This window comes from Elaeis guineensis, chromosome 3 (assembly GCF_000442705.2).
Source record: "Elaeis guineensis isolate ETL-2024a chromosome 3, EG11, whole genome shotgun sequence".
Taxonomy (NCBI): domain Eukaryota; kingdom Viridiplantae; phylum Streptophyta; class Magnoliopsida; order Arecales; family Arecaceae; genus Elaeis; species Elaeis guineensis.
In genome coordinates this window covers 125,986,560-126,006,691 of record NC_025995.2, presented here as the reverse complement: position 1 = coordinate 126,006,691, position 20,132 = coordinate 125,986,560, and the positions used below count along the sequence as shown (strand labels likewise).

Genomic DNA, 20,132 nt, shown 5'->3' with positions numbered 1-20,132 from the left:
AACGACTGTTCCGACTCTTCTAACCATCAAAACTCATTCTCCAATCTCTTTCAAGTTGAATTAAAAGCTAGAAAATCAATTAAGAAGTAAGAGGAAAGAATTGAAAAGAAAAATCCATCAATTTGTAAGAGCTATATTAAATATCTTTGAGAAGAGAAAAAGAAAGAATTTTATGTGCAGAGTTTAGTAAGCTTTCAAGAACAATCTTCTCCATCATCAACAACATCCTTCCAAGTATCAAAAAAAATAAGCCAAGCATCAAAAGAGCAACTCTTCGTCGATTTTCTTCGTGCTTCAAAGAGTTTAATTTTTATTTTCATTTATGCTAAAATTTCATACCTTGTATTCTTATTTTCTTTACAAATTTTTTTAAAGAAAAAAAACTAGGGGTTTAAGCTCGATCAAGTTCAGAATTAGAAATTATAGATTCTGGTTAGTGAACCTATAAAATCAATTGGATTGATTGTGAATTCAAAAAATAATCGATATATAGGTTATGGTTGGTGATCCTGAAAAATCAACTAAGTTTATTTATAATTTTGAATAAAATAAATATGTTATAATCATGCTGATTATAGTAAAATTCTTAAGGAGAACTTGAAAAGTAGATGTAGGTACAGAATTGTACTAAACCACTATAAAATTATCTTATTTGCATTATGCATTTTGCTCACTTGCTTTACTTACCTTATATTATTCTAATTCTTGTATAGTTTTACTTAGTTTTTAATTCCACTATTAGACATTGTTTATAATTTATAAGTACTCAAATTAGTTTAATTTGAAGTATATAATTGTTTAGATATTGATTTAGTTAAAATTTTTAGAAAACTCAATTCATCTCTTTCTTGGGTTGCTATCTTTTTGGACAGCAAACAGAAATGAAGGGAGCCATCGTGGAAGGACAAAGCTCATGGGTAAATTTAGAGGAGGAAGATGAAAAGAAAAAATGAGTGAGAAGGAAGAAAAAATAGTATCGTTAGCGAGCCCAAAGGGAGCAGGTAGAGGGGAAAGGCCCATGACTAGATTTAGAGGAGGAGGAGGAGGGGGTGAGAAGCGAAGAGAGGAATGAAAAGGAGGGATATTAGTGATGAAGGAAGAGAAGAGCAATTAGAGAGGAGGAAGGAGGGAGAAAGTCGGGATAAGAGTAATTTGATCATTTTATAAAATAATGATATCATATAATGGTTACATTATATCATTTTATTAATGAAAATAAATAATAGTATAATTTTAAAATATTTTGAAAATTTAAGGGATTAGTTTGATGCTTTTTATAATTAAAAGTATAAATGAAATTGAACTAAAGTTGATGAATATATTTTTATAATTTATTTTATAATTTTTGTTATAAAATTATAGTTGGATCTTATGAGATAATATATATATGTCCCTTTTCGCTAGCAACGTACAATGCAAATTGTAAGAGGATTTTAAAAATTTCAGCATTCCAAAAAAATAAAACTTTTTATATAAAACATCACTAAATTATAATGATAAAAAATAAATTAACAATGTAATATAAATTATGAATATAAAATAAATGCTCCTTTAATGGATGGATGTATCACACCAATTATTGATATATTTAGAATTAAATTTCAATAAAAAATTTATTCATACCATCATCATGTTGTCAAGAAAATGAATAATTAATGACATCTTATATTCTACAATCCCTATTAAGAGTTTTAACAATGTACATAGAAGCCAAGTTTGTTTGGTTCTAATTTGGCCTGCATAGATTATAAATAATTGTAGTAGATTTCTTGTATCAGGACATATAGAATATTAGAATCTACATAATAATAGTAAAACAATACAGAGGTATTAAGGATAGCATTTCATATTGATACATAAGATTATATGATAATCTCCTACAACGTCACGTGTCAAGTTTTATTTTTTATTTTTTATATTTTTAAATAAAAAATAAAAATATAATAGTATAATAAAAATTAAAAAATATTTTAAATTATTATAACTCAATTTTATTCTAAAAAGGAGAAGAAAATAAGAAGAAGATAGAGTCGCGATCGTCAAAAGCTAGAATCCTTTGCCCTTCTCCTATCCTGCCGACAATACCGCCTTCGAAGCTTGTGTTCTCCATCTACTCTATTCAAAAAATTGAATCTTGATGATGCTGACCATGGTAAAAAGGTGGAGGAAATTTCTCGGAAGCAAACGAAACAATTATCTGGATCTGACTCCATGGTGTCCAAGTCTCTATCAGAAGATGCCAATGATATTTTCAAAAAGATGAAGATGGGGCTTATCCCTGATACAGTTGTCGTGTTTAATGGAATCTACAAAGATGGATTGATTCAAGAAGCAATGAAGTTATTCGGATTAGTGTGTAAGAAGGAAATAATCCCTGAGGTTGTGATTTACACGGCGATTGTGGAAGGCTTCTATAAGGCAGCAAAGTTTAATAATGCAAAGAAGATTTTTAAAAAAGATGCAGAAAAATGGGATATGCCTAATGCTTTTAGTTATGCAATTCTGATTCAGGACTTGTATGAAGGGAAAAAATTTGAAGATTCTGTTGAATACTGCATGGAGATATTGGATGCTGAGTATTTACCAAATGCAGTAATCTTCATCGATTTGGGAGGTCATCTTTGAAAAAAAGAACTCTTAGGGATACTTTTGATCTCATTATGGGATTAATTGATGAGAAATTAATTGGTGAGAATAATTTTTAATATAAAATATTATCATTACTATCAATTAAATCCTGACAACGTAGGGGGTAAATGCTAGTTTTTTATGATAAAAATTCTTTCAAGTTATTTAACAGACTATCCTACATTGACCGAGTTGGACAAATCGACCAACTTTACCTTCTTTTTGAATGAGCATCCCGCCAACTCTAATCGCCGAGAAGGGAGAAGTTGGGCCTTGGACGCACATCCAAAGTCGAACCACGTCATCTAGATGTCTGCTTCCGAGGCCATTACCCCATGTTCTTTTTTTTTTTAAAAAAAATTGACCTTTCTTTCTGTCTTCATCTACTAGCTATAATCATAGGGGGCACCAGAGAATAAAATATGGATGATCATCAATTAACGGACCATTTGTAAATTATAAATTAGACAGACAAACATCTTTTGAGGATAATTTTAGAGAGGTTCTAATTATCCATAGGTTCTTTAAGTGTCCACAAGAATATGGGACCGTGGGAGTGACGCTGGTTAAAGAGGTTAGTTAGCCTGGGTTGTGTTGCCCCAGCCATCTGTAATTTTCTAAAGCAATATCCGGCACCGACGGTCTGAGTAAAATCTGAAAATCATGGGAATATTGAAGGTCAGGTATGTTATATTTTCCAACACCAATGTTGTAGAGATATAGCTTGCATCCGTAGGCAAACCATATTACTGGATGGATGACTCTAAAAAGAAAAAAGAAAGGTGGGGGGCAGGCAAACCATATTTCCAGGCGGATGATTCTAAAAGGAAAGGTGAAGGGGGAAGGGACAAACAAAGCTAGAAAAGAAACCTATTTATAAAGGGTTGCAGATGGATTGATGCATTCCATGATTTGAAAAACATGCTTTAACAAGAGAATGTTTAGATTAATGCATTAAATATGAGACCGGATTGGCTATTATCTCTGTCCTCCTCATATCTGTCTTAAAAGGGAGTGAGATGGGAAAAGTTGAACAAACAGGTTGGATGGATAGGATCGGATAAAATTAAAAAATATATTTTTATTTATATATAAATTAATTTTTTATCTTGAAAAATATATATAGATCAGGTTCAAAAATAATTTTATTCTTATCCATATCTGCTTCAAATTTATTATAAATTGGATAAAACCTATCCTATCCGAATTGGATTTGGGTTGTACATCCGAAATATGGAAACCACAAACATGTGATTAGACCAGGTACATAGTCTATTCTGACTGCCTAGCCATATGACTCATACGGCGCAAGAAGAAAGTATTCATGTAAAACAAAAAGCGAACTAATGGACTTGTGCTGCTCTGCAGCTCCTTGCAATTGAAGACTTCGTATTAAATTTTTTTCATGTCAGCTATGATCATGTTCTACGACTCAACCTTGTGTGAGTACCTTACTCCCTCACAGTATTCCAAATGCAACTTTTATGCCTGGAAATCCGTGATTATGGTCAAGCATCCGAACATCCTTTAGAACGAATCTATTAGTAATGATTTGGCGAACCCATAATGGTGGGTCCTTCCGCTTTTTATTGCAGAGAAAAGGTGTGCATCTCGAAGGACAGAGGCCAAACCACATGTCTGCAAGGACGTATGTCGAAGGACATGAATGCCGAGGGGACCGCGTTTACCGATTACTGGATGGCTTTCCATTTGTGACCATCATGTATGTTCTTCCCACAGGAAGGTCTTGCTTATTATTTTTCCAAAAAAGTATTGATTTAATGAAATCACATGATAAATTTTTATATTCAAAATTATAGTTTCAATAAATGTTTCTCTCCGCAATTTCAAACCAATGAGCACAATATTCCAGTACCAGTGCTTCCAAGGGAAATGGATGGGTGTCACCATGGTCAGATTTTTGTACTGCTTAATAATTAATAAAAATTGTTCTAACATAACATGTTGTTGTCTTTCTCATGCGGTCTTCATCGCTATTTATAGCGTCCCAAGGCACAAGATGGCCACCACCGCTATCATCATTTTCCCCTCCCTCTCCTTCCTCCGTCTCCATAGTTTTAGAAGCCATGAACGCAAAGATCCTTGGGAGTGGTGGGTTAACTCTGGTGCTTGGGCATGGGTATGGAAGCAGCCAATCTGTTTGGGATTACGTCCTACCCGACCTGATCAAAAGGTATCGAGTTGTGGTGTTCGATTGGAGCTTCTCGAGCTCCATCGAACCCCCGATTGACTTCGATACCTCGAGGTATTCTTCTTACGGTGCCTTCTCCGAGGACCTCATCTCTCTCATGGATGACATGAACTTAAGAGAAGTAATATTCGTGGGACACTCCATGGCCGGCATGATCGGATGCATCGCGGCCATTGAGAGGCCTGACCTCTTCAGTCACCTCGTACTCGTTGGAGCATCTCCAAGGTGAAGTATTTCTTGAACATACTTCTATTTGTTTCCTCTTTTATCTCATTTTTATGAATTGCTCAGATTATTTTTCTTCTGAAAAAAAATGCTCGCACCATTTAAATTATTCGTGTGTATGGATATCTTTTCTTTCCCTGGAGAGGGGTATCGATTGTATCTTTGGTGGTTAGGATTGATAGGGTTTTTTTTTTTTTTTTTTGCCTCACACGATGAATCTATTGGGTCATGTTTTGCACAGCTTTCAAAACCCAACGTCTGTTTCATGGCCTATAATAATAGATGAAAGAGAGAGATTTGGGTACTTTGAAAGTTATGCAAAAAATGATTCAATGATTTATATTGTGAAAGAAGATCAATCAAAGACACAATCCAAACTCTATGGAAAGACACGGAGGGAGTGTATATATACAAAAAATTTGGCTGACGCTATATGATTTATGTCTAACACATGGTCGCATGCCGCACATTGTGCCCTCAAAATGCATGAAACTTGCATCTTGAGGTATGATATGCAGCCTATTCCACATCTGTGAGATGGTCAAATTGTCCATCAGCCATCACATCTAACATATTTTTGGGTTACTGCAATGTATATATTCGCATATTAAGTAAAGGAGATAAAATAAATTTTCGGTTCTCTCATCATTATTGCTTCACCATTGGATATAATTAATAATTTTTTCATTAATTAAGAACAAATATTTTCTATTGCCATTTTATTTTCCCATATAATTTTTAGCATGGATGCTGGGATTATTATTTGATTGTTATCAAAAAAGGTATTTTTATTTGATTTTATTAAAAATAATGCAGAAGCACCTTAGCAAAACCTTAAATATTTTCATCTAGACACATGGTGGTTCATTTCTCTGGAAAAGAAATAGATCTTGGAGCACTCAATCATCCGTGAACAGATGGTGGCTGTCAAAATCTTATAAAATATGGCGTGGCTGTGAAAGATAGGTCCTAACGGAAGAATGGATGAAAATGGCACTCCGCGTTGTCATAGCTTGTCATGTTGCAAGGATTTTAGTTTTTTTTTTTTTGATAAAATAGATAAATTAACTAATTAAGATGAGTATGCATATATTCATTCATAAAATTAAAAAAATAAAATATTTAAAAATTGATACAGAAAATATGTTGAAGAATCCTATAGCGTATATCCAATGCGATTAGCTACATAATTTGCCATCAGCATTATTAGTTTTTTGGTAGATATGCGGAACTTTGATAAAAAATAAAGCACACACCATTAACCAACAATAATGTAGTAGAAGGTAGGTACTAGCATCAATAGATGGTAGAGCTAATAGTCATCGAATGACGGTCAAGAAATCTCTTTCTAAGTAAATGTGAGAAGCACTCAACCTTTGTATGGTATAAGTCAGTTTTTCCCATGCAGCTCATAATTCCACCAATGAAATAGTAGTATCAAAATTTTAACACCTCCAGCAGCAATATAGATTCCATTATAGATTCCATTAGCACCCCTTAAAACAAAATCTACCCTACCAATAGCTTCTCTTACTTGTATACTGCCATCAAAATTAACCTTGATATAGCTAGGGGGTAATGACTCCAAAAAAAAATAAGATAAATAAAAGGATGCAGAAGCTGCATTTGAAGAGCTATAGATTTTTTTTCTTATATAATAAGTCTCTCTAAAGTCGATATATGGACAAACTTCTTGGCTAGAGTCAAAGCTTTTAAAAAAGTCATCCTTGCACTCTACTTAATATCTTAGAAAAAAATGATTATTTTTAGATAGCCAAATTTGATAAGCAATATAATATATTAACACCACTTCAAATTTGCTATCTTTACTAGAGGAAGTCTCTCTAATAAGCTAAATAAAACAATCCAGGGGTATAGCCAAAAGAACAGTAAAATCTTGAAATAAGGCTAATTTTCAAACTCGAGCCACCAATCTACGCTGAATTAGAACATGAGCTGTAGACTTCTCAACATCTATATATATATATATATAAAATTTTGATTGATACATCGAAATTGCCCCCTACGTTATCCGAAGAGACAAAAAAAAACCGAAGTTATATATATATATATATATATATATATATATATATATATATATATATATATCAATCACAATGGCTCTATATGTGAAGTCCTCTATATGTACAAGGACCTTATCATTATTGGTTATTCTATCTAGTGAGACAATAACGCCTCTTCCTTAGAGTCTGTTTGGATAAATGGGTTGAAAATTCAATTATATTTGTGGATTAGATCAATAAAATAGTTAGCTAATAGACTTATAAGCTAGACTATTCCACTCAAAAATCTATCTTGGATGGTTATTGATATGGGCCTAGATGGATCTGTAAATGTTTTATCGGTCCAATCCACGAATTCAATAGGATTTCCAGCTTATTCGTCCAAGCAAGCTCTTAATAATCTGAGGCCTCTTCTGAACATGTTTTATATATTAGTAGAACATGGACCTCTATTGCGGGGTTGTGGGATCACTTAATATCTGGGGCCTTGGGTCTATATAATTCATCATTTTTTATATTCTTTTTTTTTTCTTAACTGGACAATGTTTTTCATGTCCGACCCTTATTTTTCTTATATTTTTAAAAAAAAAAATCAATAAAGTCCAACAAATTTAGCTTTGGTACAAAGTCAAAAATGTTATCAATGACTAGGCTTCTACAACCAAATGTAGACCTAGTCCTCGTTTGTCATGGATCTTTATAGCTCTTAATAGCTGTCACGCCTTTTGGATGGTGGAGATGGATAAATGTCCAACGGGATGTATTTCCTTGGGTGCGAAACATGGCACATCATTATGCGATGTAAATCAGCTTCCCGTCTTCTTAATGGGACGACAGCTGTACAATCCATTGCCGTGCAAAATATGCAGAGAAATTAAACCCAACCAAATACTGCTCGGGCCCAACCGCTAGTGTCACAGAAGGCCTGTAGTCCAATTCTATTTTCTTTTTTCTTTTTTTTTTCCCCTCTCAAAAATGGTTAACCACCGCTTGTATCATTTCGCATCCCACACAGAACGAGGGAACTCAAACCTAACCCAGAGGGACCAAACACCAAGGTCGTCAAACCCAAGCAGAGACCGGCCGGAAACAGAATAACTTCAAGCATATGGGCCTTCCCATCCATAGCCCAAGTCAGGCTGAGTCCATGTGCCACCAAATTAGACCCTGTCCGACCCAGGAAAAAGTGGACGGGCCTGATCCATAACCACATCTACCAGTTTGCTTACACCTTCCAACTATTTGATCATGTCATTCTTCTACTTGCAGGTACTTGAACGAAGAAGGATACGAAGGAGGTATGAAGAGGTCGGAAGTTGATGAAATACTCTCTGCCATGGAATCCAATTTCCAGACATGGGCTCAAAGCTTCGCCCCTCCCCTCATTGGAGTAGATCATCCCGACTCCATTGAAAAATTTATGCAGGATTTCCTGAGGATGAGACCTGAGATAGCACTGTCAGTGGGGGAAATGGTCTTCATGAGTGATTTCAGGGATGTCCTTGAGAAGGTAGAGCTTCCATGCACCATCGTTCAGTGCACCGATGACATTGTAGTCCCAATGAGTGTGGCACATTACATGCAGAGCAAGATAAAGGGCAGGGTCTCCTTGGAGATAATTAAGTCTGGGCATTGCCCTCCGCTAACTGCTCCGCAGCTGCTCATCGATATCCTTGATCGAGTCCTTATCTCAGGCAACTGACTGTGGAGTACAAGATGGTGAGGGTGCTATGTGCTTGGTCTCTAATTAAATTACACGTATATTCGATATATATTATACTTGGTTTAGAGTGATCGTGTGTTCTGTAACGTAGGCTTGCCTCATCACCAAGTACTTTATGGACAGATTTAGTATGAAAGATGGCGAGAGAGCGGACATTATGTTTACTCGGAGGTGAATTTCTTGTGTCAATTTAATTGCAGAATAACAATGGCATGTTATACGCCTGAATATTGGTGAGGCAAGAGATCTGTAGAACGTTGAGAAATTAACATAGTGCTCAAACAGGCTTGCTGACAACTAGTGCTCAAAAGAGAAGCTTTCCAAAACCAAGCAGAGATCAAGATGTGTATAGGAAGAAGCAAAGTGGATGGTGATCTTGCGTTTTTAACTTCTTTAGAAATGCTACAGGAGACGAACATTTCCACGCATTCATGGCCCTTGGTGGGCCGAAAGAACTCTGCTACTAGCCCAAAGACTATTGGCCAGTCGGCAAATTTTTTATGCACCATGAGCAGTGTAGAAAATTCGACATGGAGTGCACTATCTTGTTCGATTGATCCACATAGTCATCATTTTTTAATACATATTTAATATCTGCAGATCAATTTTTTCGTTTAAATATTTTGTTTGATGAAAATATCCATATTTTTTGATAAAATTATGACATCCTACGTCTATATTATGACATTCTGTATCCAAAAAATTATAATTTTTATCTACAAGATGTCATAATATAACGTAGAATGTCATAATATGCGCAGAATGTTACAATTTTTTTCAAAGAAGAGGGACATTTTCATCATTCAAAATTTTCAAACGAAAAAAATAAATCTGTAGACATTACATTAAATGCGTATTGAAAAATGATTGGACAAAAATGCTCCTTACATATTATGATATCCTGAATCATATTATGACATTCTAAGCTATAATACACCATAGGATGTCATAATTTTTTTCAAAAGATAGATATTTTCGTCATATAAAATTTTTAAACCAAAAAGCTGACTTGTAAGTATTAAATGTATATTGAAAAATAATAACTGTATGAATTAATCGAACAAGATGGTGCATCATGTTGGATTTTCTACACCACGTGCGGTGCACAAAGAATTTCTCTTGATCAGTCTAGTCTTTGCTTGGACTGACAATGTGAACCGACAAGTCTTGATGAGCTAGCCCAGCGACCTCCCCTCGGAAGAGATATAAGGATGTGGGCCATAGTTTCAGCCCATAAGCTCGATGGAATAATATGCCCATGCTCAGTTTATCCATCGTTCGGATGACTTCATAACGCTATGATATCGGGGATTACTCGTCTACGATACAGGAGTAGAAAGGTAAAAAGGAAACCTCCTATACCATGATGCTTAGTTCGCTCAGTGGCTGGGGCATTGAGCCAATGCCACGGACAGCCCAAGCAAATCAGACAGAGACTTGTAATACGTAAGGAACATAACAGGACCGGGCCCAGATCAGCATTCCCTTCTGAACATTTTATCTTCTACAATTTTAGACTAAATTTAGGACTGGATCTTTAGAAGAAAATGGGCTGAGTAGACTAACAGATCGCAATTTCTATCGAAAATTTAGTCCAAATCGCACTAGATTTTCGAAACAAATTTTTAGTGCCGCTGTTTATCTAATTCCCTGGGCTTGTTACGAAATTGTCGGCAAGCCAACGAAGCCAATCCAGCCAACCCAACCACTATTGAGGCTATTTTTGTAACAGTTGGTTCCTGGCACATGGAACCACATGGCGTTGAAACCTCAGAGGGTTTGCTCACCTAAACTTTTGTATCGCGTTAATGGGCGTCGAAATACGCGGGGGACGTCAGTGCGAATTGCGAAACAGACGGTGATCGACTGCGCTGCGGACCTATCTATCAGTTTTCTCCGGCCGCGTCTCGCTGCTCCGTCTATCTCGCATACAGTGGTTTATGACGACCCATCTCATCCGTCCATTCAAGGGAGCGGGTGAATCCGGACGGCAGATCGTATTCATTCGCATACAGACAAAGCATGGAAAGCTGTGTGCTATCAGCTTCTCTCTCTGTTTCAGGTTCCGTTACCCTGACAGCTATCACATCTAAATCACTGTTTATCGATAACTGCATGTATTTTAAACTTGTGGGACCCAGTCCCGAGTTTATTTAATCAAGAAAGAGCCGCTGATCGGACGGCAGTGCGGCCGCGAAACTCTGAGATGGAGGGGCCACCATTCCGGGGGAGCAAAGAAAAACGGTATATCCCATCCACTGCCACGTATCCCTGTTATATGTGGGTCCAGAGAGTTTACGTGTCAATCTCTCATAGGCGAGAAAAACTCATTTGCACTGCTTTATTTATTTAACAAGCATACGCTGCTTAATTAAACTATGAGTTGTTATCCTAAAAAACCATGAGCTGTTTTTCGTACGCCCTCGCGTGCGCTTCACGTGAGCCTTTCGAACACCTCGCCCCTCTCGGAAAGGGAGGCTTTTTAAACCTCAATAGCGTCGTTGCTGAGTCCTCCAGACAACTCCCCGGCTCCTCTTTCTCTGTTTCTTGGATAACTTGGAAGCATTTGAAGAGATCTGCGATTCTTCTAGTCTTCGAGACCTAAGACATCTCCAATCCCAAACCCTCGGCTCTTCCCTTCTCCTTTATATCGATCTCCCACTCTGGGATCTTGGAGCTGGTGCGAGCTTTTCTGGATCGATTGGTCGCTTCTCTGGCATTGCTAGGGTTTGATCTCTCTCTACTTCTGCTTCTCTTTCTCTTGTAGGATCGGCGTAAGAGATAGTAGTTTGTTTGATCTGTTCTTGATAGTATTATGGTCGGCAAGAATCTGTAGATATGGGCTTGTTTTTGGTGATTCATTGGGTCTCTTGAGTAGCGCTTGTTGTTCTGCAGCTCAAGAAGTGGAATAATGAGAATTCTCACTGGGTGACGCTGAGGACTGTTGGATCCTTCTCTCCATATTCTTGATTTCCAAGAGTCGTTCTTGATCCTTTCTAATGTTTTTTTTCGTTGTTTTCGCTTGAAATACGCTAAATATTGAGTAGAGATGTCTCTGAATCTTGGATTGGTAGCGGTTGGAGTGTAATTATATAGTGGGAAAGAGAGTTAGATGGAGGAAGGTAGTAACAAAGGGGATTTACAGGCGAAATTAGTAAGGCAGCTTTCTGTTCGAACATCCGGGAGCCTGAAATCATCCTTGTCTGGGAGATCTAGTTCAAGAAACTCCCCTTCTTTCCGGCGGTTGGGTTCCAGCAGAACTCCCCGAAGGGAGTCGAAGTCCAATTCCAGCAAGTTCCAATGGATTCGAGGCAACCGTCTGGTGCTTTTTTTAATTCTCATAACTCTATGGACGTACATAGGCTTTTATGTGCAATCTGGGTGGGCTCACAATGATGACAGAAAGGCAGAATTTGTTGGTTACAAGAGCGAGTCAGGTAGTCCTAAGCAAGAGAAGGATGCAAGAATAGCTGCAGCGTCTCTGGAAGCCAATACCACTACTTCTTTGAGTAAGGAGCCAGTGGTAGTGGAAGGGAAAAAAGAATCAGACTTGAATAAGTTGGTTGTTAGTTTGACAAAGAAAGGAAGACAGGTTTCATCCCATCAGAGTGCTCCTAAGAAGACCAGCAGAAGATCAAGGCGTAAATCGAGGAAGAATGCTCTGAAGCCAAAGGGTGTCAAAGTGGAAAATAGGACAGGTGAGATGGAAGATGGAATGATACCAAGAAGAAATACTTCATATGGGTTGATTGTGGGGCCATTTGGCAAGACAGAAGAGAGGGTTTTGGGATGGAGTGCTGATAAGAGGAAAGGGACGTGTGATAGGAAAGCTGAATTTGCTCGCACTGTCTGGTCTCGGTCTTTTGTGTTGCTATTTCATGAACTTTCAATGACAGGGGCGCCGCTTTCAATGATGGAGTTGGCCACAGAGCTTTTAAGCTGCGGCGGCACTGTGTCTGCTGTAGTGCTTAGCAAGAAAGGTGGATTGATGGCAGAACTTGATAGGAGAGGGATCAAAGTGCTCAAGGACCGGGCAGAACTCAGCTTCAAGGCTGCCATGAAAGCTGACCTTGTTATTGCAGGATCAGCTGTCTGTTCATCCTGGATTGGTTAGTGATGTACATTTCATGCTTAAAGATTTAATGTTTTTGAACAATGTAGAATGATGGCCTGTTTTTGCTGGTCATCATCTGAGTTGTAGTATCATCTGTGGATGTGTTTGTCCATCATTTTGATTTATCATTTTGCCAGCATAGATTTTGATATCTTCTTGTTAATACTGTTTAAATATGAGCATATTCACCAATCATAGGATTTACTAGCAGGTAAATAGAAATTTTGAAGAGGTTCTGATACAGTGAGTGTACTGTTTATGAATAAAAATATAAAGGGTTGCATCTTGGAATTGATGCTTCCCCATGAGAAACCTATACCTTACTGTAATGCAAGATTAAAAAAAGGGGGATTATAGGTGTGCATTGTACTTTGATAACCATACAATTGGTTTTTTAATGCAAACTTTCATTTGCTTTGACCCATCATGATGGTGATTCTTTCTTTCTACATCATCTATGGTCTACCATTTAGATCTTAGTATGCTTCATCTATGGTGACAGTCCTTTTAATGTGGATGTAAGTTCATGTTTTTACAGTTTCTTCTAATGCAGATTCTACTAGGAAATATTATTTGACATTATTGGTTGAGATGACTTGACTTTATAAGTGCATTGAAACGGGAATTGGTTGTTACTTCTATTCTGTAACCCAGAGTTGTCTATCTGATACCTATCTCTTTGTGCCCCTTGCTAAATAAGCGGATATATGCAATTATGCATACTATAGTTTTAATTCTTGACTGGATTTTGATCGGACCTCCAGCATGCAACAATTTATGACCAGCAGTAAGTCCATCATGATCATCTTCAGACCTATTCTTGATGTGAAAGCAGAATTTTCAAGAATAGAAACTCCTGCTCCTCTGTGGCATCTCGCTCCTCAATTACTAAGCTTTCTTCAGATGAAATGACTTGCTACACTTTAGGCTAACATCTGACCTTGGAGAACTATGTTTTATTTGTAAACTAACCATTTGTACTCCATTTTTGTCTCACAGAGCAATATGTGGCAAAGTTTCCAGCAGGATCAAGTAAAATTGTTTGGTGGATCATGGAGAATCGCCGAGAATACTTTGATCGGTCAAAGCATATGCTGAACCAAGTGAAGATGCTGACATTCTTATCTGAATCACAGTCTAAAAGGTGGTTATCCTGGTGTCAAGAAGAACATATTCACTTGAATTCAGAGCCTATGCTAGTTCCTCTTTCTGTGAATGATGAATTGGCGTTTGTAGCAGGCATTCCATGTTCCCTGAACACTCCATCATTCAGTGTTGAGAGAATGCTGGAAAAGAGGAACTTGTTAAGAGGTGCAGTCAGAAAGGAGATGGGATTGGGTGACAATGACGTGCTTATAATGTCTTTAAGTAGCATAAACCCTGGTAAAGGCCAGAGGTTGCTTCTTGAAGCATCTCTTTTGGTGGCTGAGCACAATGTTTCTGTAAAAAATTTTAAAAGCAATGGTTCACTGGAGGAGAAAAAGCTGTCAGAATTTACTAATAAAAACCAAACAACCTTGAGCAGTGAGAAAACTACGGGTTCTTTGTCTTGGAAAAACAACCAGATTGATGAGCCAGCAGCTGATATCCACCAAAGTAACACTACTAATGTCAATTCTAAGAAGAGGAAGAAGAGACGTTCACGACTAGCTAATATGCTTTCCTTGGTTAATCACACTTCCAAGAGTATGGCACAAGGAGATCATCGAAAATTGAGAAACTTGCTGTCAGATAGAGAGGACAAGGAAGAGCAAAGCCTTAAAGTTTTAATTGGCTCTATAGGATCAAAGAGCAATAAAGTGCTTTATATTAAAACAATTCTTAGATTTCTGTCTCAACATTCAAACTTGTCAAAGCTAGTGCTATGGACTCCAACAACTACACGTGTTGCATCACTCTATGCTGCAGCTGATGTTTATGTAATAAATGCGCAGGTAATCTTATATATATATATATAATGCACTAGTTCATTTCAAAATCCTTAGTCTTATTGATGTTAATTTTGGCTCTCTTTTGTGGCATGGAATTAGAATTCAGTATTGGGGCAACTTATGGCCTTATTAATGCCGTCATATTCATCATTACGCAGTGGATCTTAGAGAGAGTTGCTTTAGAACTTCTGATCATGTTCCAGCATCCATCATTTTTTTAGAGACTAAGATCTATGGGAATTCTGTTGGTGCTTTGGACTAGTCAAACATGCTATCACAAATCCTCTCTTGTTGCTCTTAATCTTCTATCACTAAAAATATCTTTTATGAAAAATGATTAGCTAAAGTGCATTGGATGGTTGATATATCAGAAAAGTCGAAATTTCCTTCTATGTTTAGCTTCTCTTTTCATAGGAATCTGTAGTGAGTTCTTGAAAAACAAAAACTTCATGGTCTTATGTACTTTTTCTCAGTCTTTTCTGTGAATTCTACTGAGTGTGATTAAGTAATTTTTACTGGTGTTCATGCTTTCAGGTTATAGATGGGCTGGCCTGTTTCTATATGTGTTTTTTTATGTGGTATATTCTAGTTTCTAGAACCTGATATGATGTTCATTCTTTGATTGGAATTCCTCCCTTCATAGTCTTTGATTTAGTATCCAAGGATAGGTTTTCGAAAATTTTCATAATGCTTTTTTTAACTAGAAAATTGTAGTGCTTTCTCTTTTGAAGATGATTGTTCACTTCAAAGAATAGGTTTGTCCAATATCAAGAAAATTTCATCTTCTTTTTTTAAACATATCCTTGTTGAGGAATCATGTTTAGTCCGTCAAAATTTATATATTCCATTTACACTTTACCTTATCACACTAAGTCAATTTTTTTAATTCTTGATCTTGTCTCTTCATGTCAATATTGTTTGATCTCTGTATAGCAATTATTTATCTGAAAAGGTTTAAATTGGCTGGTTGTCCATGACCAGGATATGATTGTGCTAACATTGAGGTGTTTATAGGTTGCCTTGGGTAGAGAACTGAAATTCAGAATAAATGTATAAGCAATAAATCAAAATGTAGTGGCTGATGAAGCAAGTTTAAGGGGTCATGTCAAATATGTAATTTGCCAACAAACAATAAAACCCTCCGATGGACATAACAGCTGCATGACATCAAGATCACAAGGAGTTATTTTTCAGAGATTAGTTGCAGAAATAAGCTCTCAGAGATCTATAGAGGGTTTAGATCGGTTGGTCTAATCCTTGTCAGGCACCATCACAGAGACTATCAATCCCTGATTTGAACTTTTGTTAGAATTTCCCTTTGATTTTTCAATTGTTGAGAGTTATTTTGGATTAGCTGTTGGGATTAAAAGATTTCACGAGTCTCTATAGACGGTTTAGACTATTTGGCAGTGTCAGATATTATGAATGCGATATCATCCAACGAAGTTAGCCCTCCCTCTCTCTCTCGTTTGTGTGTGTGTGTTTTGGGTGGGTAGGCTGGGGGAGGGGTTAGAGTGTTGGCTATTCAATAAAGAAAGATGCAAAGTTGGAAAGGGTGCCAGCTCCTTTTGTTTGCTCTTTGGGTATTGCTCGTATCATCTAGACACTCCTCTCTCTTAAGTCTTGTCTTCTTCAGTGGAAACTTGTGCTATATCTCCTTGCTTTTCCCTCTCCTCAACTTTTTCTTCATCTTCTCCCTGTCCTCCAACTTCTAAATTCTCCTCAATTCCATAGCTGTTTTGTTGAAAGTTGTTGCACACCGAAATCAATTTGTTGCTCATGCAAATTGTGTTTTCTCAGGATAGTTGTTTTAGTTGATACCAAAAACATCGTGCACCTTAGGCATCTAGAAACCCTCGAAAACCAAGAACCATAACTTCTGGCTTCAAACTGTGTTCTGCTGGAATTTGTGGGCAGCAACCAGAAGTTTCCATAAGCATTTTCTAATTTCCTATAAAGGGGACTCTGAAATCTACAATGACCCATTCTTTACTTTAGATCAGTATCACCTCATAAATATAGCTGTAGCAAAATATGAGTAAAGGAGTAAAATGAGAATAAGTGCCAAGATAGGTGCCAATTATGTACAAGTTCTCTTAAATTATTCAGTAATTATTGAGGATAGAAATTTTTTTAAGTGGCAACACAGCACTTAACTGCTCACAAGTTCCATAACTATGAGCAGTATGCAATCATAAGTCAAATATACTCAATGACGCTCATGGAAGAAGTTGTAGAGTGTTCTTGGAGCAAAAATTGGATTGTGAAAAAGATGAAGATGACCCAAATGCAAGTCTGGTTAATTAGGGTGTTATAAATGTTACTTATCTTGAAGAACAAATGTTGAGTGTAAAGATGCTAAGGGCCTGTGTGGTAGGCAGAATAACCCATAGAACAGGGCCCTTATTCTGTGTTACACTGCCAAACAACAAAAATGGCCAAGCAATAGGAGTTATAAAATGTGGTGGTATAAGTGGGCCTAGTCGGTATAACTCATTCCACCATAATGGTATATAGGTTATACTGTGGAATAGGGGAAGTAATTCCTCTTACCTTTTTGCCCGAATCTACTATTTAATCTAACCAAAAAATGGGAGGGCTATTTTGACTTTGTAATAAATCAATATCTGTTATGAAAGCTAATACACTTTATTACCCTCCATTTATCTCTCCAACGAAATGCCAAGGAATCCGCAATATAAGTCCTATTCCTCCACAGTACAATATATAAGCCTTCATAACACTACTATATGAAATGCCTAGTCTATGAAATAACTGCAATTAGGTTATTATAAATGGCATTCTTTTAGGCACCTTTTAGGGAGAATAGGAGAAAGGGATGATTTACATTTATTTGATAGTTGGACAGCTATCTTTGTTCTTGAGGAAATCAAATCAAATCCTAATGAAAGTTCACTTTGTATGAGTAACACTTGTTTAATAGGTTCGCAAATTTTAAGGAAGAGTTTGGTCGAGCCTGCTAGAGAAAGAAACCCCAGTGGTGAAGATTGGCAGAGCATAAGCTGATGACTCGTGATAACAATTTCTATGGTGAATGTTGATCCCTTGTAACTTTTGATGGACAAGTATCTAGATGATGCTATGATGCAAAATGAATATACAGCTCACCACTCACCTAAAACATGTCGATGGAGTATGTGCATGTGCAGTAGCTAAGTGCATTAGCAAATAAATCATGTTGATCATAACCAAGACCAAGACCACCCCAATAAGAAAACCCAACAGATGTTGGATAATCAATTTGACTATGTTGCAAGAGCTCGACTCATTTGCAGTTTTCTGTATGATCCAAGTCAGAAAATGTTTCAGGTCGGGGGGGGGGGGATGGGGGGTGGGGAGGGGGAGAGAGTGGGCCACATCAAACTTTGCTAAACCGGTTTCCATGTAGCTTCCAAGTTTTGATTGTTGCCCAATAATAAGAGAATTTTGCATTATTCTAGGTGTTATGGCCATTGTGTCCGGTCATTCTTGATAATTTATCCTTTTCAAAAGTTTGCAGTCCTTTCTAGTGGGGAATAAATGATTCTGCTTCCACATTATGTTGCAATCGACATCTCTCTCTTTTTTTATGTTGCTTCAAAGATATATGATAATTAAATATTTGGCTTGCAGGGTCTCGGAGAAACATTTGGGAGGGTGACAATTGAAGCTATGGCATTTGGCCTGCCGGTATTAGCACTCATCTTCTTCATTTAAGTACAAAGTCTCAGTTTGTATATTTCATTTTTAGTGACCTTACTACCACATAATCTATTACTTCTTTATCTTTTTAGAAGAAATTATGTTATCTTTATCTACATGGTATAGATTGATTTATGTAATATGCGAGTTATGTCAAGTTGTATACTTGAAAGGCTTTGATGTCTTTCTTTGACTTGTTGGCTTGATTCTCGTATCCATTTAGTGTGTCAAGTTCTTGCCTGTTGATGGTTGTAAAAAGCAAACAATATAAAAGGAAAATTTATCTTTTTTTTTTTCGAGAAAAGAAAAATTATAATGTTAGGTAACAAGTCCAAGTCATCTATCTAAGAAGACTAAGATAGCTAACTGAAGCCCTGACTTGGTTCTCTCTCTTTCCTTTCACATCTAGGATTAATGTTGAACTTATTTCACATCATAAAGGTAATACGTGCCTTTCACACCCATTTAGAAAATTCATGTTGAGATGATGACTGCAACTTACAATGGTGATGCTAGCCAGGTCGGTGAATGTTGGCAAACATTTCAAAAAATGGTAGGAATTTAAATCATCATGATGGACTCCAAAATCACATACAGTTTACCTTAAAATATTATGTTAAAATTATGAGAAACTTCATGATAATTTTGGCGATATCTCCCATTTTCTGGTTTTTCGGAGGCAAGTGAGTAGATACTTTCATCTATAATATCCTTTCAGCACTACTTTTATCAGTGCCATCATTTCCCTCTAGCATATGGAACAAGCAAAAACCAGTATGCAGATAAAGAGAGGTCTTTTTCAGACCTTCATCATTGTTTGCGAACTTTGAGAAAGAAGGTGATATGAGTTGCTAATGTGTTATACAATGCCTGGATTGATATATGCTTCTTCCTCTTGGGGGAACAGTAAAAAACAAAATTGATTTGTTTTTTCCTCTGATATAGGTGCTTGGAACAGATGCAGGGGGCACGCAGGAGATTGTTGAGCACAATGTAACAGGTCTTCTCCATCCCGTTGGGCGTGAAGGAGCACAAACCCTTGCCCAGAATATCCAATATCTATTACACAATCCATCAGTGAGGGAGAAGATGGGTTTGAGGGGAAGACAAAAGGTTCAAGACAAGTTCCTGAAGAATCAGCTGTACAAGCGATTTGCAGAGGTCCTTGTCAAGTGCATGAAAGTCAAGTAGCAACCTTATTCGAACTAATCTCTTTTTTTTTCCATATTGGATTGTGAGGTGCTATCATTTTACATGACTGGTAAGTTGTTCGGGTAGCCCATCATTTCCCCCCAACCAGTCTGGTAATTGGCTCATTTTGAGCAGCGAATTGTATTCTGGGCTCTCTGTTCATCCTGGGACTCTTGTATTGCAACGTCACTTGTGTAAACCTAGATCAAGTTCTCCCCACCCTGTGGTCACCATGAGCCCTTCCCGGATAATTCAGTTGCAATTTACTGGCGCATTGTTTGTTCCCTTTCCAGACTGGGACCAAAATTATAGTTTTGCCTATTATAGTGATTGATGCATTATTACTGAAATTGATGCAACCTAAGAAGTCTGGTGCATCAAA

The 20,132-nt window shown here is 37.0% G+C and overlaps 2 protein-coding genes across 4 annotated transcripts; both read left to right on the top strand.

The window, feature by feature from the left end:
* Positions 1 to 4,631: 4,631 nt before the first annotated feature.
* LOC140856702 (strigolactone esterase D14-like) lies at positions 4,632 to 9,040 on the top strand. Of its 3 annotated transcripts, none has more exons than XM_073254904.1 (3): positions 4,632 to 5,065; positions 8,359 to 8,808; positions 8,936 to 9,040. In XM_073254904.1, exons 1-2 carry the CDS (start codon positions 4,716 to 4,718, stop codon positions 8,789 to 8,791), a joined length of 783 nt encoding a protein of 260 aa, XP_073111005.1. In that variant the 5' UTR covers positions 4,632 to 4,715; the 3' UTR covers positions 8,792 to 8,808; positions 8,936 to 9,040. The 3 variants fall into 3 exon arrangements, with proteins under 3 accessions (XP_073111005.1, XP_073111004.1, XP_073111003.1); XM_073254903.1 differs by having other exon boundaries at positions 8,904 to 9,040; XM_073254902.1 differs by having other exon boundaries at positions 4,633 to 5,065; positions 8,359 to 9,040.
* Positions 9,041 to 11,345: 2,305 nt separating this feature from the next.
* On the top strand, positions 11,346 to 19,966 carry LOC140856701 (uncharacterized). Its single transcript, XM_073254901.1, has 4 exons — positions 11,346 to 12,921; positions 13,926 to 14,860; positions 18,491 to 18,547; positions 19,505 to 19,966. The coding sequence occupies exons 1-4, from the start codon at positions 11,925 to 11,927 to the stop codon at positions 19,748 to 19,750; spliced, it is 2,235 nt and encodes a 744-aa protein (XP_073111002.1). The 5' UTR covers positions 11,346 to 11,924; the 3' UTR covers positions 19,751 to 19,966.
* The last annotated feature ends 166 nt before the right edge of the window (positions 19,967 to 20,132 follow it).